This window comes from Watersipora subatra, chromosome 5 (assembly GCF_963576615.1).
Source record: "Watersipora subatra chromosome 5, tzWatSuba1.1, whole genome shotgun sequence".
Lineage (NCBI taxonomy): Eukaryota > Metazoa > Bryozoa > Gymnolaemata > Cheilostomatida > Watersiporidae > Watersipora > Watersipora subatra.
In genome coordinates this window covers 19756596-19779394 of record NC_088712.1, presented here as the reverse complement: position 1 = coordinate 19779394, position 22799 = coordinate 19756596, and the positions used below count along the sequence as shown (strand labels likewise).

The 22799-nt window shown below is 33.5% G+C and overlaps 1 protein-coding gene and 1 non-coding gene across 3 annotated transcripts; both read right to left on the bottom strand.

Moving 5' to 3' along the window:
- Window positions 1-1753: 1753 nt before the first annotated feature.
- LOC137396384 (phospholipase B1, membrane-associated-like) lies at window positions 1754-22293 on the bottom strand. Of its 2 annotated transcripts, none has more exons than XM_068082639.1 (12): window positions 22215-22293; window positions 16285-16421; window positions 13301-13364; window positions 12121-12247; window positions 11650-11696; window positions 11435-11543; window positions 9154-9286; window positions 7073-7230; window positions 5671-5848; window positions 3482-3577; window positions 2461-2523; window positions 1754-1938 (listed from the first exon to the last, which is right to left on the bottom strand). In XM_068082639.1, exons 1-12 carry the CDS (start codon window positions 22234-22236, stop codon window positions 1906-1908), a joined length of 1167 nt encoding a protein of 388 aa, XP_067938740.1. In that variant the 5' UTR covers window positions 22237-22293; the 3' UTR covers window positions 1754-1905. The 2 variants fall into 2 exon arrangements, with proteins under 2 accessions (XP_067938740.1, XP_067938739.1); XM_068082638.1 differs by lacking the exon at window positions 22215-22293 and adding an exon at window positions 17840-17955.
- Trnag-gcc (transfer RNA glycine (anticodon GCC)) lies at window positions 5276-5346 on the bottom strand. Its single transcript has one exon. It is a non-coding gene; the product is annotated as a tRNA-Gly (tRNA).
- Window positions 22294-22799: the final 506 nt, after the last annotated feature.

Below are 22799 nucleotides of genomic sequence, written 5' to 3'. Positions count from 1 at the left end.
TTTTAAAATTAGAAACATTTATTTCATGAATTCTCGCCTGCGTAGAAAGTCATGGAATGATCGTATTGTAAGATGAAAATATCCGTACGTTTTAGTTCCAGTATCGCCCACTCTGAAAATCGTCAGATATGAAGTAAATCATCTTCACACCATTATATCATTTATACTATTGGCAATATCATTTTAATTTGTGACAATTCTCAAATCGTCTACCTTAAGAACCACAACTAAAACACCATATCGTGAAGCTCTAATTGTAGTATGGTGAAATTATGGTACGGGCAGTTTATTGTCACTCTGTTACGCTCAGTCGGCAAACTAAGTAAACAAGAACTTGACGGTTGAATTTTTCGTTGTTTGTGCCAAAAGATGTTACTTACTCTTTGGCCTTAATCTGTTCTCTTCTCAATCAAGTTGCTAGTAAAACAAGTTTAACCAAACTATGATATGTAACTCATTTTTATTTATAATAAGATATAATAATCTTTATTAGCATAAGAAACTGTAACATTATCCTCCTTTTTATTACTTTAGTGTCTACAATTTCATTTCAAACAGAAATGTTTGCCATACAAAATCATACAACAGCGCGAAAGTTAATCAATCAGATGTATTCTTGTCAACAAACTGGTATATGTCTTCAAGTTAGAGTTGTCCCCTTTTGTCTTTGCGTTGAGTCTTTTTTACAGTTGTATAGAGTTATTATTACAAAGCTTTGTTCTATGTCTAGTATTGTAATAGTTGTTTATTTTTGGGGTTTATGTAGTTATATATAAATATATGTGTTGGTTATCAGAAGCTCTCCAATATAATCATGCTGATTTCATCATTTTAATGCAAAACAACAGGCAACTAAAATGCCTTGGAGTCGCTCTGGTGTAGAAATGCAAACCGCTGATATTTGCTTATTATATACAAGCCAAGAAGAGAGTATTTTGTATCAGTAGAATATGTCATAAAAAGGGAAAACAAGAGAAAAAGAAGAGAGAGGAAGGAGAAATAATAAACATAAAAAAAGAGAAAAGTAAAAGTTGGAAAGGAAAGACAGTGAGGAGTGAAAGAGAGATGAGCTAAAAAGGAAAGAAGAGGAAAAGGATAAAGAGAGGGTAAGATAGATGGAGCCAGAGATAGATCGATGGAGCCAGAGATAGATGGAGAGAAACAGAGATAGGTAGATAGATAGACAGATAAATAGATACATAAATAGATAGTTAGATAGATAGATATATATATAGATAAATAGATAGATATATAGATTGATAAATAGATAGATAGGTAGACAGATAAATAGATACATAGATAGATAGATAGGTAGATAGATATATAGATAGATAAATAGATAGATAGATATATAGATAGATAGATGGATAGATAGATAAGTAGATAGATAAATAGATAGATATATAGATAGATAGTTAGATAGTTAGATAGATAGATATATAGATAGATAGATAAATAGATAGATATATAGATAGATAGGTAGATAGATAGAAAGATAGATGGATAGATAGATATAGATAGAGAGAAAGACAAAAGAGAAGAGAGATAGACAAAGAGGGAGGTAGATGGAGAAAGAAGAACAATGGGAAAGGAATGCAAAATGAGGAAGAATAGAGAAAGTGAAAAATGAAAGAAATTTCTATCACAGGCAGACAGTTCCAAATCTTTATGCATGTAGTTTATGTTTTGCGAAAATAAATGAAACAAGACTCTTTGCATTACATACCTTTAATATATATTTACCAGAGAGTTATTGATATAATAAGCCAAACCATAGAGTTATTGATATATCAAGCCAAACCATAGTCTAGTTCTATTATTTAGCAAAACGTATAGTTGAGCGACACAAACTGGTGGCTAGTCATGGTTGCTGAATACGTAGTTATCTCCTCTTGCAATTTAGAGTTAAGAGTTTTGCTTGGTGGGTAGGTAGGTGGTCTGCAAAAATTATCAATCAATAAAAACTCAGGGCTTAATCTAGTTGTGGCCGCTGACTCTTGGTAAAACCTTTACTTATATTGATGTATCTACATGTACATTACTCAAATTCAATTCATAAACAAGTTGTAGTTACAAAAATTTTGATAAAAAGACTTATAAATTTAAATATATTAAAATTAATAAACAGAAAGTCACTGTACTAGTGTTTGAAACAAAAAACTGTTCAGAGTAAAATATTTTTCAATGGCTAACATCTCATCTGATTCTCTTTTTGGTACTTTTTAACCCGAGCTATAAAATTAACTAATTAATTCAATGAAGTTGTTTGATAGTGTGTAATTAAAGAACTTAATGCTTTTACTTGGAAAAGCAAAACCAGGATTTTTCATAAAGTAGATATCAACAAAGAATCTGTTTTAGCTATTATATTTTTGGTATGTATCACATATCGAAAATCTACCAAACAAATGTTTCAAGAATATAATAAGTTCTGTTTTGATGTGAGGAATCAGTACATACCATTGGGCATCGGACAGACTGATCGAGTCCCCAGTCAATAGACTTAGCTCCCAATGGCTCGATCTGCAAGATAATTATTGATTCAAAGAAACAAGTATAATTAATGACACATTAAGTATCTGATCAGAGCTGAGAGCGTTTTTAGAAAGTGAGAAGACAAATTCAACAATTTTCAGTTCTGATTTTGAACGCCATGGCGCTCTATTTTTTAACCATTCTTCTTTAGTGGCGTTCAATTGGAGGTGGCGTTTAAATAGAGGTGGCGTTCAATTAGAGGTTTTACGATACAAGTATATTATATAGTGGCATAGCATTTCTAATTGGAATTGTAATAACTTAGATGAAGATGAAGCAATAAGTTTAGGATTCGGCTTGCGAACTTTTCAGCAGTTAGAATAAAGATTCAGTTTTACCTTTATCAGTTGACTTGGCAGCACTTGGAAGGAAAAAGGGAAAAGCTTAGAAGGAAAAAGTTCAATCTTTACTAAGCTAGATTTGTTTACTTACTTGTATTTACTGATGGTAAGAAAACGCAAAAAAATTCTCATTTTTTGACCTAATGTAGTATTGGTAATTCATTTATTTTAAAATCATTTTTGATGATTTAAAAGATGCTGTTGTTTCTGTGGAAATTTTATGTATCAGTCCTACCTACATGTTGGAGTATAATAAGCATACCAGATTATTAGTTTACACAACAGTAATTTTAGTACATTTTAATGCAACCAAATTTTAATTCATGGAAGAACAGGTAAGTTTCGTATTTGGAATGAATAATTTCTTAACAGCACCTAATCTGTGAGACAGAAAATTTACAGTAAAAAAAATTATTATGGAAATAATACTTTTGAAATACATATAGACCAAATTGAAGAAAAATCGTCTAAAAATAGGGCCAATCAAACAATACCAAGCAGCTATGTTAGACAATCTGACAATAGGCACCTGTTATGCCCAATTAAACGAGGCCTAGTGGTTAATGCGATCCCTCAGATGCATTCTTCAGTACAACAGTACTCACCAAATTGTTCCAAAGAGCCCTTCCAGCTATGTTCTGTCCCTTCTCACTGAAGTGGAAACAATCAGGAGCAAAGTAGGAGAGGTCAGGTGAGCCATCCTATCAAGGCATGAAATAAATTATTATTATCATTATTATAATTACTATAATTATTATTATTCGTATTATTGTTATATTACGTAACATATTCATCTATGTGCTACTCTATCCCTTAACTATAGGCTGGTTTAAACTAGATCGTCGGATCTCGGAGTCGATGCTACAATACTTCAGTGATCGTCGACGATAACCATGTTCACACTACCACAAACCTATCCAAAAATACTTCGGAAATACTTTGTGACGTAGTGTTGCCATTTCTCTTTATAAATTTCCGCAAAGAAACCTCTTTGTTTTTGCGAGCTAGAATTAAATATTAGTTCTGCAGCAACTATCATAAATAGATATGAATAAATCACGCTATCCACTACCGTGAATTACCATCGCCGAAATGGTTCACATTTGAAAAGGGGTGGTCGATGCTCGGCAAAAAGCTTTGACAGTAGCAAACTTTTCCGACGTGTCCGTGTTGCTTTATCGATGCTTTAATATGATTTTCAGTTCAAAAGGAGTTGTGCTATCCTGAGTACTTTCACTGTCGATGGAAAGTTGTTAGTACCATCTAGAATAAGGAGACCTACTTGTACATCCAAGATGGAGCTTCAAAGCCTTGAACATAACTAAACCTAGCGTTTGTTTCAAGCTGGGCAGTGTACCTTAACCTCGCAGCGCCCAGACTGTAAAAAATAAGCAGTATATTCCATGCTTCACTTCAATTTTCATCGATTTTCCACGATATTTTCTAATATGAAAACAATAATTACATTTTGAGGCTGTTACGCTAGTTTAAATTATCTAATTTTTACTCTGTTATGGTGTTTGTACCTCGATGATTCTGATGCGCTTAACAGGCTACTTCAAATTGAGAAAAACCTAAATAAAAATGGCCCCCAGGTCACATGATTTATGGTAAACCAATCAAATTTGGAATCCTTTTGCAGATTACTTTCTCTAGCCTAAGTGAAACTCTTTTACTTATCAATGGTAGGGCAACTCAACAAAACTGTTCCATATGTATCCCGTTAGGCACTTTGAGGTCTATCGAATACCTTAATTCTAATCCTAAATCTAACCCACCGTTTTGACAATGCCAAGTGATATTCTGAACAAACTGAAACATCATCCTTTTCCCACATATACTTGACTAATAGATCCATTGACAGCTATACATATAGGTATAGATCTAGCTTCATCCAATAAGGTGACACTAAAAGTTTATAATTACCCAATCATAGCAATCCTTTCACTGAAAATTGATTGCTCTGAAACCTTAACAGATCAATTGCTTTTGCACAGACAGACAGCTCCATGTTCTCTTTTTAGGCTTGGTTGAAAAATCATTTTTATGTGAACTAACCAATATTTTTGCATGCTCTTTTTATTGATATATTGTTGGTCTATTAGCATTATCTATTTCACATAAATTCAGGTTACGGTTTTTAAAGATTTATCAAGATGTATCAGCTTGTCTACTGTCAACTACCTGACTTTGCAATCGAGTACCATACTGAGACCTGTTCAGCACAAAATTACTGTAAACCTTTAAAACTTGTGCAGGCTATGCGATTGAAATACGAATGTCACATGCTCCCTAATTGTGACCAATTTAATTCTATATTAGTTTGAATCGCCATACATATTATAAATTTATAACACACTCTGCAATAGTATGTAGATGTTTTGTTGCAAAAACAAAACTGCATCGGCCGGGAATCGAACCCGGGCCTCCCGCGTGGCAGGCGAGAATTCTACCACTGAACCACCGATGCTTCACGATAATGTAAGATAATGTATAGCGCCTGTATCGGTCAATCAATGTGTTGCCTAGTTTACAAAGAATATGTATTTGTGAAGATTAAGGTGACAGCCGATCGCTAGAGCAACGCTTTTCTAAGCATAGTCGCCGGCTTGCTTCTCTTTAGACAGATCAGAAAAATTGGGAGCTTAACGATGGGTTACCTTTATTTTATCCCCTGTTTATACTCATTACATTTTTAGGTAGATGAAAATTTTGACTGAGCTTGGCTTCCAGACAAGTATACGTTAAGCTACTAGGTTGCTCTGGAATAGCTTCCAAAATAAGTAAAACTAACGCTTTTAGCTGGAGGAGTGGTCTCTCTAAAGAAAGACTGTGTCACCACAGTAAAGTCCTCTCTCCCGTCATATCTGCCACTTTCTACTAGATCTCTCACAGCAATCTGGTAAGCACGAGATAGCTCCGAGATAGCGGCCTTGTCAGCACCGCTTCCAGTTCCACATGAGCAGACAGCGCTTAAAAAATATGACATAAGGTCTCTAAAAAGGCTCTATTGGAGATAATAATAATAATTTTCAATTTATTACAAACTAGTTCATGCCTTTTCTTAGCAAAACTTATACAGTTGCACGCCAGAATTGAGTACAGATAAAAGATACACATAGACTATAGTGGGAGCCAGCGGTCTTTGAAAGGATACGCATTTACCGAAACAAAAATCAGTTAAAAACACAGTTTTGAAAAGAATTTGCATAAAAATAGTTACTCAGTGGATTAACTGCTTATAACAGGATTAACAGAATTAACACTAAACATTTGATCTCCAATTCAACAAATTCACATAAGATGTTAAAATATTACAACTTTTCTTTGTTCATTTTTCCAGCATGGTTGACTTTGTAAATGAAAATCTATAAACAAGGTTGACCAATCAATAGCTCTGTTTTCTAGCTTGTTAACCAGGTTAAGAGCCTTTGTGTAATATGATCAGTAACAACTGTGGAACTACCACAAACTAATCAAATCTGTTTTTGAACGTTTGAAGAGAAAAAGCTTGCTGGAATCTAGACTGTAACAACTTTTCCACATAATAAAACCATTCGGCTGTCAATTCTTTGAACAACTTTTAAAAACAAAAATATAGTAGAATCATTAACACCTGTAGAGCTACGACAAACTAATCAAATTGCCTTTTGAAAACTCAGAAAAATATTGCTGAAATCAGCAGTTTAATAAATATTTTAATAAATAAAATTTTGATAAATACCTTAATACACCTTTGGGTGTAATCCACCCAGCTGTAAACCTTTAAGACAACTTTTAAAGAACTTGCACTAAACTGCCCTAATCTGACAAAACGTAGTAACTCAAATTTCTGTAAAATTATTCCTTTCCAGTATTTTACTGAATAGCTAGTTAAAAGATAATTACATAATACATTCAAATTGTAATTTCACATGTGTGTCTGTTACACTATCTTGTTCATAACCCTATGATTTCAAAATACCACTGTTACTGTGTAGACAACAGTAAAGAAGTCATCCAAGTGGAACATACTAAAGTTTGAGTTGACTGTTTTGTCAGATCACGGCACTAAACAATACTAAATTACCACAAATAGAAAATCTTCTTTAGGAGTCAGCAACAGTCAATTGATGCTACACAATTAGTCATCATAGTGTGCTAGATATAAACCACTCTCTTTGATTACATAATTAGAGACAGTTTAGTAAACTAACCCGTGTACAAGCCCACAGATGATACCGTCTCCAAGGCCAGCTATAGGTGAGATATCAAAGATCTCTAAGAGATTGACATATAGCCTGGGTATATTGTCTCTCAGGATGTCAAGAGCTTCTGCCACATTTGCTATCATCGTTTCAGCAGAATGGGCAATCTGTAAAAAATACTAATATTTACAGACCTGCTACGGGCAACTCCTACTTGCTACAGGCAACTTCCTTTTGCTAAAGGCAACTCCTTTTTGCTACAGTCAACTCCCGTTTCATACAGACAACACTTGCTAGCTAATATCTAAATGGGTTAGTACAGTCCAAATCTGTTAGGAACATTTTAAAGGTACGATCACACGTAACGATTTTTCAGTTGGTTCTGACCGAAATCACATAATGAATGAAAAACACAATTATTTGGCCAAATTTCACAGAATTGTCAGAGCTGCGCATGTACACCGAAATCATCGACGAAACGCTTTTAATTGGCTAAACAAGTTATTAGCGAGCACGATGCTAGCAGCTTGTGCAATTGATATAGTCCAAGAAACGTATTACGACACACAATAAGAGTACCAGTGCAATTCAACATAGTACATACGATGCAACTGCTTAGATTGCGCTATTGTTGGTTCTTCATCATTTGGACGCAATGGCTACAAATTGTTTCTTTTCTAATAATAACAATTTATATTCAGCAGCAAAATTTCCGTCATAGAAAGAGTTGCCATATTTAGCGCAATCAAGTCAATTGCATCGTATTTACTATGGCGAATAGCGCTAATATTTTTGTGTGTCGGGTTATGTGCTCGAACTGTATAAATTGCGAAACTTGCTAGCATCGTGCTCGCTAATGATTTGTTTAGCCAGTTAAAAGCGTTTTGTTGCCGATTTCGGTGTACATGCACAGCTCTGACAGTTCTGTGAATTTCGGCCGAATAATTCTGTGTTTTTCGTTCATTTCGTCATTTCGGTCAGAACCAACGAAAAAATCATTATGTGTGGTCGTGCCTTAACCCTAGACAAGGCAGCCTAGTATCGTCTGCTACAGTAAACTCCTATAATCTGCAACCCAACTTAGTTTGGTGCAATCAGCGTATTTTAGTGACAACCTAACCTGTTTGCTACAGTCAACCTCTGAAAAAAGAATCTAATGCATGTACAGCAGTCACCTTTGGTCAAGTGCAATTCAAATTTGTCTACTACAGTCATTTCTTGTTTATTATGTCCACTTTCTTGGCTATAGTACAAGATTGTTAGTAACATACAACTGATTAGCTACTATTCAACCTGATTGCCTATACTTAAAAGGTCACGCACGTCAAATTTAAAAAAACTTAATTGAAAAGTATAGATATTTTTCTATCATTTAAGATTTTTGTTGGTTGTTGTAGGGGTCTTGACTACAAGAATGCTTCAAAATTAAAATCGACAAAATTGGATAACAGTTAAAACACTCATAAGAAAAAGACAAAGACCTCTCTAAAAATGACGTCAGTAGCCACACTTCCTGTTTGTCCCTCTCCCTCTCTTGCAGTATTGCATGTATTTTTATTTACATATACTGCATTTTTTATTTGCTCATGGTTGCTGAAGTAAACTTCAAATATAGCCTCAGATACATCGCTCTAGATTTTTCAAATGATTTAAAAATAGGTTGATTAGATATTGTTCTATTGTTTGCCTTTAAATTCTGTCTCAACAAATAACTACCTGATGCCGATGATACTGTATATTTACCACTTATGAACAATATCCATGACTAATGACGTTGATTTTAGAGAAGTCTAGGGAAGTCTTTAACCGCGATCAAATTTTATTGATTTCAAGTTTGAAACACGGCAGTCAGATCGCCTAAAACAACAAATAAAACATTTAATGATAAAAAATTTTTTATAGTTTTAGATAAAATCTTTTAAAATTCTCTTTAATTTGTATTAGTTATAAATTGACCCAAAATATATTTTATTCACGGTGATCATCCGGCACGTACACTCAATGGCTTTCTGTACAGTCAATGCCTATAAGATACAGTCACAACCTGTGAACCATAAAGCCTGCCCCTGTCTTATACAATACCAGTTTACCAGATCACTGCAGAAGTCGCAGAGATTGTTTCCACCGATAAACAGCGTCACCATCTTCCAATCTTTCTCAAGGTCGATTCTACTGTCAGAGGTCAGTTTGTTCACCAAATTACGAGCCTGTGTAGGCATGTCTCTGTAATATAAATTACCATAACTTTTTTAACTTCACACCAAATAAGATTATATATATGAATGCTTCAATACGTTGTTGAGGTTGTGTAGTTGTAGTTGTACAAACAGTGAATATTATTTGCAACTTTTCTTGTCAAGGAGCGGTGTATGAGTGAGAGAAAACACACAAAATGGCTGACTTCCTTTAACGTGCTACAGAGAACACAACTCAAAATATCCTAAAAACCTAAAACTTTATGTGACCCAGACCTGATTATTTCAATAGACATAATGTAAAACCTGACTAAAGTAAATATGAATATACAACTTCTAAAGTTTTCCGAAAGTGAGTGAAGAGAAAAAACGAAAGTCTGAAATAAGCAAAAACGTATCATCTAAAAAATTAAAAATATAAAAATAGGCCTAAATAGTTTAAACTTTGACCTTTAAATTATATTAAATTTAAATTATATTAAATTTAAATTATATTGTGTATTTCTGTCACTACCTTTGATTAAACGCTGGTCATCTTCTGCATTATCAGGGCTCGATTTTGTTCAGGGTGCATTCAGGGTTCACGTGTTGCTAAGGTAACGATGACAACAAAGCTTCTTTTTAACGATTTTGCTTATTAATGTAGTTATTTAATATATAATAAATTTCACTGTTATTACTTGCATTATTAAGAATTATTTTAACTTTTTGGTCTGCTGATTAGACTTAAGAAGCTGTAGCAAGTTCAGACGAGAATTTCTGCTTCAGCATGCAACAGCTTTATTCTATAAGGAAGGTACCGGAATAAATTACACTCGGGAATAAAAGTTTATTATCTATTCATCTGCACAACATTTTAGTAGTCGTTATCAGAATGTATTGATCTTTTTTATCGTGGACAATTGTTTTTGATGTTTGAGGTGATCTGCCTGCAAGTATGTTTATAGATCGACAAAGCTTGATCGCGCTTAAAACACTCGGATAAAAAGAAAGTGCGATTATGATTCCGATAGTTGCAAAGAGACCAACAGAGTAAAGACGTGTAACGCTGCAACTTGAACACAATAACCGATGTCAACTATAGCGACTAGTGACGTCATTTTGCACGCACTTTTTCTGAACGTTTTAACAGCAATGAAGTTAGGTCGCTTTTAAACTCAAAACATCCTGGCTGTCAGATCACCTGAAGCATTAAAAAACAATCGCAAATGATAGAAAAATACGAATACTTTCTGATAAAATCTACTAAAATGTTGTGTAAGTTCATCTTTAAAGGTTATGTAACTTGCTAGACATAATGAATAATGAATTTGCAGAAGCATAACGAATACTAAAAGATTTTGTAAGCCTACTGTATCGAATATCCCTAATATCAAACATTCGTATATTTCTTTGAGACATTTTAGCTGATTATTTTGCATCTAATAAACTAAATCAGATTAAATAAATTAAACAAATGATAAATTAAAAAATACATTTGAGCCAGGTCATATCATTATCAATACAAATTAGGTCAGATCACAAAATTGTTTTTAACCTTATGCCAGGTATGTGATAGATAAAATTTTCAGTTTTTTAAAACTGTTTTCAAAATTAAAATCGATGCAATTCAACCTGAGATACAGCTTTTTATCAAAGATAGTGTTGATCAATATGGTAAACACAACAATCTGAGAAATTTGTCTTCAAAGATGGATTGGATTTTAAACAGTATTATTTGTTGACATTTAGGAAGGTCATAGCAACCGCACGCTACAAACATTATATTTTCGTGAATGTGGTGTTGTCATAAATAAAATAAAGTAAAGATGGTGTTGGTCAATATGGTCAACACGACAAACTGAAAAACTTTATTTTCAAAGAACATGGATTGAATATTGAACAATATTATTTGTTGGCGTTTAGGAAAGTCATGACAACCGCACGCTACAAACATTGCATTTTCATGAACGTTGGGAATGACTTGGCTTCACAGAAGTCTAAGCCGCATGGACAAATTTCACTTTGGGAACCCATTGTGCACTACATGTATGTAAAATGCCTCATTTGTATTGAATATGATACGACCTGTTATCGATACAGCTGATTCATTGAGATACGGGTTTTGAAAATTCAATGAGTATATCAAAGGCTTATTCACTTTTATTAAAATTATTTTCAATATTTTTTAACTCACTGAGCGATGGCTCCAGCCACAGCGACATTTAGATTGGCACCAGCTGAGTTGGCGTTTCCAGATCCAGTAGAGGCACCAATCAGATTAGGGTTGAACTGCTTCATGATATCTATAAAGCATCAGTTCTATAATTATGTCTATGAACTGTATCTACTAGCTATACATAGACATAGGTATTTTACGTTGACTAAGACAAAAAGATGAATATAGTTTACTTGGTAGGGTGGTTGTTCCGCTGAGGTAGTCATTGTCTCCTCCGATACTAAAAGTATACCAAAATGAGGTGCAAGAATGACACTTTTATCACTGCATTTCTAAAAGTGCTTTTGAAAAGAAGACTCAATTTAAATTGCCGAAGGGGCAAAAGTTTTATCTTGGCCCAGTAAATCAATAGCGGGCTGCAAAAGGTTTTATAGTTTTCTATCATTGGTACAAATACCCTAACAGTCGAGTATGCCGTGATAGATCATCAGCTGTAATAAATATGTGTACAAATATTCTGTGTACTAATGGGTAGTTGATTGTCGCAGATGGTAATGTGCTAGGCTGTGAAACCAAAGTTGTGAGTTCAAGTCTCACATGATGCAATCTTTTTTTGCAACTTCAAACTATGGCTTTAGCCAGACAGCCACAACTCCTATTTTAGTCAAGAAGGTTACTTAACATTACGATTGATGTTCTCGTACCTCCATGATCGGCCTCTGTACTCCGTGAGGCAGCCAATCACTGTCCATGCCAGAACACCATTACCTGCTGTCAGGGAGTCACCAAGAGCAGCAATAACATCAATGTCTCCGGCTCTCAGCTTGTGCACTAGTAGACAGACGGGAGAAGAATTAGTTTAGTGAAAGTCTGTTAGTCAGGGATGAGTTTAAATTGAGTGTTTCAAAATTGAATAAATTATGATTTCAAATTACCGATATTATTTGGAAGTATAAATAATTTATTGACCGATTATTGATAAAATATTGGTTGCATGAGGATTACGTGTAGATCAAATATTAGTTACATATTGATGAAAAAATTATCAAATATTGATTGCTTATTGATAAAATAAGGATATAATATTGATTGTATATTGATAAAGTAATATTCAAATATTGTTCAAATAGCTATTACATGTTTATAAAAAATGATTGAATATTGATTATAAGTTAAAAAAACAGTGAGTTAACAATGCTCAATTATTGATTAAATACTTTATAAAAAACATTGATAAAGTGATGACCAAATATGGATTAAATATTGATCAAATATTAGATATTACCATTTAGGCAATAAAGGATATTCTTTAAATGGCCTTCAAAGACAAGTGCAGTACAACAATAACTGTCAATAATTTATGAAAAGTGAAATTGTTGCTTGCTTTTTGTAAGGTTGATAAGTCATTGCGGTTTTAGTTGTAACTATTTAAACAGTAGTGAAACACTTACAGACTTGTCGAACACTTACAGACTTGTCAAACATTTAACGATTTGTCGAAAACTTGCAGACTTGGCAAACACTTACAGACTTGGCAAACACTTACAGACTTGGCAAACACTTACAGACTTTTCAAACACTTACAGACTTGTCAAACACTTACAGACTTGTCAAACACTTACAGACTTGTCAAACACTTACAGACTTGTCAAACACATACAGACTTGTCACAAACTTGTAGACTCGTCTAACACTTACAGACTTGTCGAACACTTACAGACTTGTCAAACACTTACAGACTTGTCAAAGACTTTTTAACTCCTCAGTGGTTTCAAATTGGGTGTTTGAAAGACTTGGCCTGTGACAATCTACTTTAAGATCAAGAGACACTGATGGATCGCAAACTATTGTTGTTACGACTGCTGTTGTCAAGTTTGGTCTTACCTGAAGTGGGTTGTGTAGAAGACCGCTGGCCATTAGGGCAGTTCAATGAAGTTTGCCTTCTAAGCTGGAGCAATCAAAAGTAGATTTTAATGTTTCTGATTTTTTTGTTAAAAATAGATATCAAATAGATACTAGAAATTCTCCTGTCATACAGCCCACGACCAAAATGATAATGGAAAAAGAAAGGGTACTGCTGGTTGAGAAATGCAAAATTAGCAGTCAAATGGCAGTGCAGTGATATAGGAGAACTGCAATGGTAGCTGCAATGGTTGCTGTAATGTGCTGGGAGTTAGTATGTACAACAAACAGCAATAATGAAAGGAAAATATTATATGTTTATATCTCTCCCCTGCAATAGGAGAATTGCAGTATTAGAATTAAAAAATGGCAAGCTGCTGTGTAATATACACAGTTTGAAAGTTGGTTGTGTTGAATGTAGAATGGTTTTGACAGCAATCTGTAACAGAAAGCAAGCATTAGCATTCACGTGTGTCTGGAAGTTTTCTGCAATCTGGAGCCAAATAAAGAAATGTTGTTGTCATAAAGGGGCATTGTAGTTCGGCCTTAGCTTGTAGATAAGATGTAAAAATATTTGGCTAATGTTCTAGATAGTTTAATGAAACCTTCGGTAGTTGGACAAAAAAACATAGGCTGATAAACTGTGTACCACATTTTCGTACCTGTAAATCAATATTACAATGTCATAATGTTACGAATTACTGAAGGTAAAACAAACGGTCTACGTTTATTACAGAAACCTTCGGCAATTGGACAATGCCATAGGGTGGTGAAATGTGCACGTTTTTCTACTATCTGTCGCACGGCTTTTTGGCCGTTTTGTTGGCCGGTCTTAATTTTGATTGAAAAGGCTTGTCAGGTTTTAATGGCGACTTTAGGCCAAATGAATCTTTCTAGTTATGTATTATCCGAACAGATCGGTAAGTTTTAAGATATTGTCGACAATTTTCAAAGACTTGGTAACATATTTAAGTAGGGGTATTAATAGGTGATTTGTATCATTATTATACTTGAACGACTCCAAAGAAAAATGATTAAATTTTTGAATGGGATTTCGGTACAAGGGTTTGGTTGTGGCTGTTGGTGGATACTTTTCGGGAGTTGTGTCCACATATGCATTTATTATAAAGCTCTCAAACACACTCGCTTCGCTCATGTTTGGTCGTGGGATAACTTTTTTAAGTTGAGGAAAAATCATATGTTATTCCTAACACTGTTAAACACCAAAATTTGGAAGGACAGTGATTGGATAAAAGCAGAGGTGAAACTTTTCTGTGGTCACATGTTAACAAAATGAAGCTAATCAAGACAAAATCCTGTATTTTATGGCAGAAATACAAATTTCTAAAAAGTTTCGAAGTACGTTCGTCTTATGTTTATAAAAAATATTATTTCATGAGTTATCAACCCTTGCATAATGACAAATAAACGTAAAATGTTCAGAAGAAAATAGGCATTCATAAAATGCTGAAAACTGCAAATCACAAGTTTTTATAAAATTTCTGGTCTCACTATGATTTGTCCCAAATATGTGCTATTTTCACTACGAAGCATATTTTGGAGAAATGTATAAGGTAAACATTTGGCTTGTGACAAAATTATTTACAAAAAAATACTGTGGTGTTATAATTATTAAAAAATTATTGTTCTCAAGTCAGTATATAGCTCTAGAGGTTTAGATGCATTATTTCTATATATATATATATATTAGCTATGTTATTTAAACTATTTTATTTATAGTTCAAACTCTCAACTATTTGCTCAGTTTTGATTTTAGTATGTTTCACCAGCCAACTTTTCTGCCATTTTTTATTTCAAATTCAGAGCAAGTTTTGTGATGGAAATATTTAGTGTTAGATGCCTTGAGATTACAAGTACATATCGGTTGTGAATAGGAATCGTTATGTAGCCACACACGCTGCTTTGCTAGCCTATATTATCTGCCTTTATGTCTTTGTGCTGTAACCATGTCTTTGTGCTGTAACTATGTGTTTGTGCTGTAACCATGTCTTTGTGCTGTAACCATGTCTTTGTGCTGTAACCCTGTCTTTGTGCTGTAACCATGTCTTTGTGCTGTAACCATGTCTTTGTGCTGTAACCATGTATTTGTGCTGTAACCATGTTTTTGTGCTGTAACCATGTCTTTGTGCTGTAACCATGTCTTTGTGCTGTAACCCTGTCTTTGTGCTGTAGCCCTGTCTTTGTGCTGTAGCCCTGTCTTTGTGCTGTAACCATGTATTTGTGCTGTAGCCCTGTTTTTGTGCTGTAACCCTGTCTTTGTGCTGTAACCATGTCTTTGTGCTGTAACCCTGTCTTTGTGCTGTAGCCCTGTCTTTGTGCTGTAGCCCTGTCTTTGTGCTGTAACCATGTCTTTGTGCTGTAACCATGTCTTTGTGCTGTAACCATGTCTTTGTGCTGTAACCCTGTCTTTGTGCTGTAACCCTGTCTTTGTGCTGTAACCATGTCTTTGTGCTGTAACCCTGTTTTTGTGCTGTAACCCTGTCTTTGTGCTGTAACCATGTCTTTGTGCTGTAACTATGTGTTTGTGCTGTAACCATGTCTTTGTGCTGTAACCCTGTCTTTGTGCTGTAACCATGTCTTTGTGCTGTAACCATGTCTTTGTGCTGTAACCATGTATTTGTGCTGTAACCCTGTTTTTGTGCTGTAACCCTGTCTTTGTGCTGTAACCATGTCTTTGTGCTGTAACCCTGTCTTTGTGCTGTAGCCCTGTCTTTGTGCTGTAGCCCTGTCTTTGTGCTGTAGCCCTGTCTTTGTGCTGTAGCCACATATATTATCTATTGTTAGAGCTGATGAATGACTGGGCAGTCAGTTGTAAATTTGCTTGATTAGTGTACAGTAATATTGTTGAGTCTTGTGCATAAATAAATAAGGACTCACAATTGCAGGGCGATTAACACAAAATAGCCACGACTTTAAGCACTTTCACAAGCACCTTCTATACTCACCGGGCTCGATCTATCAAGAGTTTGAAACTTGTTCCATTCTTCTTTCAAAAGTGGAGAATTGTTGATGGTGTGCAACATCTTTACATACCGTCGAAAGGATGAGTGCAGAGAAGGGCTGGTAGGAGCTGTCGCTATCACTAAATAGAAATCACAATTTTTACTTTGTCAAATCGTTGCTAATTGACCTGGTATTTTTTTTGCTTTAGTAAAATGCTAGCCGAATGCCAGGTGTTGCACAGATATTAAAACACAGCTTATAAACAGTGACAGGTAATTTATTTGCCAAAGACTAATTTGAGTAAGCTAGTATCCGTATTGCTAAACTTACTAATAAGAACTGTGAGAGCAAGCTTTAGTGATATTGTGCCTAATACAGAGTCGCTATGCATATTTTAACCCACATACTAACTATCTGCCCACAAAGAAATACTGTATCCTGTGTAGTTTAATGGTTTAGCTCGTTGCCTTGTAAGCGTGATGTTCTGAGATCAAAACCTCTGGGACATGGATTTTTCATTTATAGATTTTAATTGCTATAACCAAACAAAGGGTGTACAGAAACAAACACTGAAAAGTATATATACATATTTTTTATATTAACAGCGTTTTATATTATATATATACTATATAGGCCCCTATATTATATATATAATGTTATATATATAATATTTTATAGATATATATATAATATTATATATATAATATTACATAGATATATATAATATTATATATATAGATATAATATATGAAGTTACCATCATGCAATTTTATTATTATTATTGTACATTAAACTTAGTTAATCAAGAAATTAACTATCATTGAGACAACTAAATTTATTTGAGTTAATCTAGGGTTTAACAATTTAAGGTTTAATTTAATTTTGTTATCAAAACAGTTAAATTAATTTTAGGTAATTTAAGATTAAAAACCTACGCTAATTTTACTCAATTTATTAAAACAGCTACATTGTTCTTTGTAGATTATACACAAAATATCTCGGTAAAATATGGCAGTCACGGTTAATAATAAGAGCTTTATTATATTTATATTTTTGCATAAAGTTGATACGCTAGCTACTAGTTAAAGTTCATTTCAATTCAAGGTTTTGCTATTCTTCAAAGTGTAGAGTTAATGTATTACTTATAGACATATACAGACAGTTTTAACCCTTCTAATTCTAGCAGCATATATAAAATATGTCCCTGGGTTCAGTTGAACTCTCCTTAATATAGTTAAAGTAAATTCTGTATGTTTGGGTTCCAGGAAACTACATTCTCAGGCGTGTAATAGCGTCATTAATTTTTTCACTAAGTAGGCTTTCTGAAGCAATAGACTCGCAGTGATTCGACAAATTTGGTATGTACACTAGCAATTTTCAATTAAGGCATCAAATGTATTACGATTCAAATTTTTTTAAATATGGTAATTACTGTCAAGCCTTAGCTAAAATACTACATAGAAAAGGTTCTTTGTTATAAAACTTCAAAAAATAGAATTATCCAAAACTGCTCTCTACACAAAGAAACCTCTATGAAGATTCCATTAATAGACTCACTGGAGATATAGACGGCTGTCAAGATGACGAGACATTTCAGCACCCAAGCCATTTTCACAATCTGACAAAGCCAAAGTGCTGAGAAGCAATAATGAAGCTGTTATCTCTGGCAGCATTTTATATGAGGGACAAAGGTGTGTAAAACTGACAGACATTTGGCTACATACTCAATCGCATTCCTCCCCTCAAGTGGAGTATACTCCTTTAGCCAATGAGCACTGATCTTACTCATTTCGACCAATGAGCTTGCACTACAAGCTTGCATGAATTATCTAGGTTAGTAATCTCTATGCCAAGTTACAAGGTGTGAAGAGTCTTCAAATGGATACATCTGGTGCTTTCTCATAGCCTGGTGTGAAACCCTTTAGTGGTGTACTTGACAAAAGCTTTCGTAAGTGAGTAAGGGGTGTTAGCGTCTCTCCAAATGACAAGAACAAACAGCAGCTTGTTTCTCATAGCAAAACATTGATTATTACCAAGTTTGTGTACTCTCATTCCTGCCTAGATGTTCATGGAAAAACATGAGTTTCATTTAAATAGTTCTTTTCTCTTATCTATTCCAAATTATATTTGGTTAGCATTCACATATTTGGTTTATACCTAGGAATCCACTCTAGTGGCCATAGTGTAATGGTTAGTGCTTCCGATTCCTGTGTGTTGTGTTAGTGGTTCAATCCTCACCACAGGATGTCTTAAAGCTCATTTGTAAAATATACTTTTACGAAACTTTAGCAGATTTCATCAGAAAGTATCAGTATTTTTGTATCATTAGTGATTATTTTTAATGTTTGAGGTGATCTGATTGTCAGGACAAAACTTATCACGATTGAAACACTCATATTTTAACAAAAGCGCGATTATTGTATTTATAGCTGCACATCAGCAAAAAGACCAACAGAAGAGAGATGCTTAATTCTGCAACTTTAATGCAATAGCCGATATCAATAACGAGAGAGACAACTAGTGATGTCATCTTGGCACATATTTTACTTCTGAGCGTTTGAATCGCAATCAAGTTTTGACGATTTTAATCCTGATTGTCGGAATCACCTCAAACATCAAAGGCAATCGCAAATTATAGCACAATATTTATATTTCTAATAAAATCCACTAAAAATTTTTGGGAATTTAAAAAAAAAACAGTTTTAAATAGGTCCTGTGCTGTAAGATCTGTAGCTCTGCAAGCTAAAGCATAAGGTCATTTTTTAAACATGTGCGTAAGACATTTGATGTCAATGCTGATAATTAGCTAATGCATGAATTCGAGACAAAAGCACTTTTGTGGGCTTCTTCTGGCCAATCATTCTGGTAAATTTTTTTTATTTCAATTACTCCTTTATTTTTATATTTTAACTACAGTCAAACATGGATAACTCACCCACGGATAGCTCGAACACATGGTTAACTCAAACGGTTTCTTTGGTCCACTCCCACGTATTGATAAATTGCTATAGATAACTCGAACTCAACACTGTTAACTCGAACTGTTTTTTGCCCAATGGATACCGAAACGGTTGTTATCGCTTTAGAAAATCACTTTATTCCAAGCCATAGAGGCAAACCTCAACTTTTCGTAATTCATAAGCGTCGTTCTTACCACCATCGGGAAAATATTTTTGTCAACGACTTTTCTAAAGGTTTGGTGAAATTTGATTTATACCACACATCCCCTTAGCGATCGCCTTTCGGAAGCGAGGTAAAGTGAAGTAATCTTTGCATAAACTTCAAGAAAAATCGGCAAAATTGATCGTGGGTAAAACGCTCAAAAGAGAAAGATGTCTTTTCTTTTGAGCATTTCAACAATGATCAAGATTCCATCTCAGATCTTGCACATTTTTATGTTTCTAAGTACTGATTCATGTTTAAAATATACATAAGCATGCATGTATGAACCACATTCAAATATATACAGAGTGTGCTCGTATAGCTTATATATATTTTCTTCTTTTTAGGCTCTGCCCGTTTTTGCGTAAGAGCAAAAATGGGCAGAGCCTAAAAAGAAGAAAATGTGGCTCTGCGACATTTTGCCAATGTCAATCTAAAAAACGTCCTAGCAATAACATCACCTCAAACAAAAAACCAATCTCAAGTGATAGAAAAATCTCTATACTTTTTGATAAAAACGTTTTAAACTTTACATTAGAAGCACTTAATTTTAAGCAAGCCATTTGTGCTTTTGATTTATATTATAGTTTGTATATGTACATGTATCTACTAATAAATAAGTAAATACATGGACTTGTGACAGTGCTCTGATTACTTGGACGCTCTGATAATTTGAACACGTTCGCTTGGTCCTGTGAAGTTCGAGTTATTCATGTTTGACTGTATATACCACAAGGTTGAAGCAGATTCCACAAATTCCGAAAAAAGTCTAGGTTGTATTTATACATCCCGCATTTATCTTTTGAGCAGTGGTTATAGAGAATTAGACCAATTGGTTTGTGTGTACGTGTTGTGAAGCCGGTTAACAAGCTTTTTGTATCAAATACATGTACTTTCAAATGACTTCTTAACCACCCAGTCAGTAATTATGTAGTGATTGTCATGGCATCATACAATTGTTGCTGTTTGTGCACAAATGATCTGTGAACTTCTATGCAACTTTATTTTATTGGTCGTTAATCAGTTAAGAGTTTTATTACGACTGCATTATAATATCTTGCATTGAATTGTATAGTAATTATATAGTTGTTATTTAATGCTTTATTGCCTATAATTTTATTTCAAATAGATTTTTTTAGATTATAAGAAATACAAAAATCATAAAAAGGACGACAGTTAGTCAATAAAATCAAATAAATGGTTTGACATATAGCACTTAAAATGTATTATTATAATATATAATATATACTAGGAATCAAAAGTTAGAATTGAGACAATACACGGATGTATAACTATGTTGACAGAATGATATATATATATGATAATATAATATAGCTTATATTATAAGATATACTATTCATTATATTATTATACTATTCATGATATTATTAGAATATATAATTATATTATAATTATATTACATGTAATATAATATAATATATAATGTCAAATAAGGCTTTAGCTAAAGTTGGGAATTACCAACTAAGTGTTTTATAAAACTGCTGTTTTATATAATATTTATATAGCTATAAATATTTATAATATAAATTATAAATATTAATTATAGTTATGTATAAGTGTAATATATTCATTTATAGCTAAATATTATCTAATTTAATATGATCTGGGTATATACAAAACGATTTGTTTCTTAAAAGCTCTAGTTACAGGACAGAAGACAGCAACCCTTAAATAGATGCACATCATAAAATATGCCCAAGTTCATCCTTTAATACTTGCCATAAGCAGACAATTTCAAATAAACAGTATCACTATTCAGCTGATTAACTTGTCTAGTTTTTGCAAAAATAGTAGACTATTTATTATAATTTAGAGCAATTAATATTATTAGCACTTACAGGATTATTGTTCAAAGTCTAGTCTTACAATAGCCAATATAACTCCGCTAGCTGCACATTGTTTTGTAATGAAATCAGCAGAATCAATAATCAGTACTATGGTTTTTCAATAGTGAGGGTAAAGCTATTTCAAATAACCTGAAGAGAATCTTTTATAGCCATCTTTTTTAAACAAAGTTTCAACTTAGTGGTTGTCATCTATAAAGGAGGTAACTCCAATTAACAGCTTCTAGCAATCACAGAATGACAATGTGTGCAATAATTGATAATGTTGAAATCCTGCCTGACTTTAATGGTTTTAGAACAAAAACATGTTAGAATATGTATAAATTACTTATATAATATATAAAATTAGCCGAGTGTACCACCTGTTGTTCTCTTACAGAGTGTTGAGCTCAAGGTTAATCTGATTTTAAAAAGGCAAATGAGTTAAAGTTACTTCTGTCAACATTTTTGTTTTATAGTAATTTACTTTATATGCTGATCCTATAAATTATAAACTCTTGAAAATATTATTTGTAATTTATTATGTTATAAGTTGTAAATGTGATTGGCACAAGCAATAATCATATAATTACTATCAGTTATATTTATATATCGTTTACATAATTTATCATATAGTTTGATACAGTATCATATACTGTTACATTATTATATATATCATTAGTGTAACTTAATATACTGCAATATTGTATAATACAATACAATATCGTATAATACTGCGAGATATAATATAGTATATGACGCAGTATCATAGTATATGATATTATATGTTATCATATACTATAATTATGGCAGTTTTTGGGTCTGCCAGCAACCCAAGCAAGCAAGAATGATGCGAATAGATTAGGTAATAAACAGATGTACGTGTAGATTGTTGTTTAATGATATTTATTTATTCTCCAAACTACCGTGAAGTCTTTGGTTTGCCATTCCAGCTTGCTGATATAACTTGTAATTTAAAAAGTGCTAATACAGAGTAATAAGTTGTGACACACTGTAAGGTTCTAAAAAGACTAACCAAGAAAGCTCAGCTACAGAGTAACACCAATCGAGCCACTACTCGCCGCCATCAGCCAATGAAATAGCCCAGCAACGCTAACCAACCCATGGCATCAATGACCACCAAATTGTTATCACAGGTGTGATCCGGTCATCTTGGCTAAGGACAGGCTGTATAAACATGCAATTATATTTCACTTTTTGATGCAGGCTAACGCATCCAATGCCCAGCTCAGTGCAGCAGTGTGTACACTAGAAAAATTCTCTACAATAATGGTGGTTAATGTGAGTTCTATTATTCTTGTCATTATTATATTCTATTATTAAGTCCTTTCCTGTTATTTTTCTGCGGCTCTTAATAAAAGCACATTAATTGCTGTACTGATTGATTATGAAGCATTCATCTAGTAATAACAACTACTAGTGTTACAAAAATTATTTTAGTTTTGACAGCTGAAAAAAATTCCTATTTAGAAGCTGTCGTTGCCATTTGA

Bases quoted from the DNA above. Each gene is read 5' to 3' on its own strand.
- LOC137396384 (XM_068082638.1), bottom strand. From the start codon at position 17,891: ATGGCTTGGGTGCTGAAATGTCTCGTCATCTTGACAGCCGTCTATATC. The intron at 5,849-7,072 runs GTTAGTTTACTA...ATATTTTTTAAG, and splicing joins ATCTGTGGGCTTGTACACGG to CGCTGTCTGCTCATGTGGAA. The intron at 1,939-2,460 runs GTATGTACTGAT...TAATTTTTGCAG, and splicing joins AGTCTGTCCGATGCCCAATG to ACCACCTACCTACCCACCAA.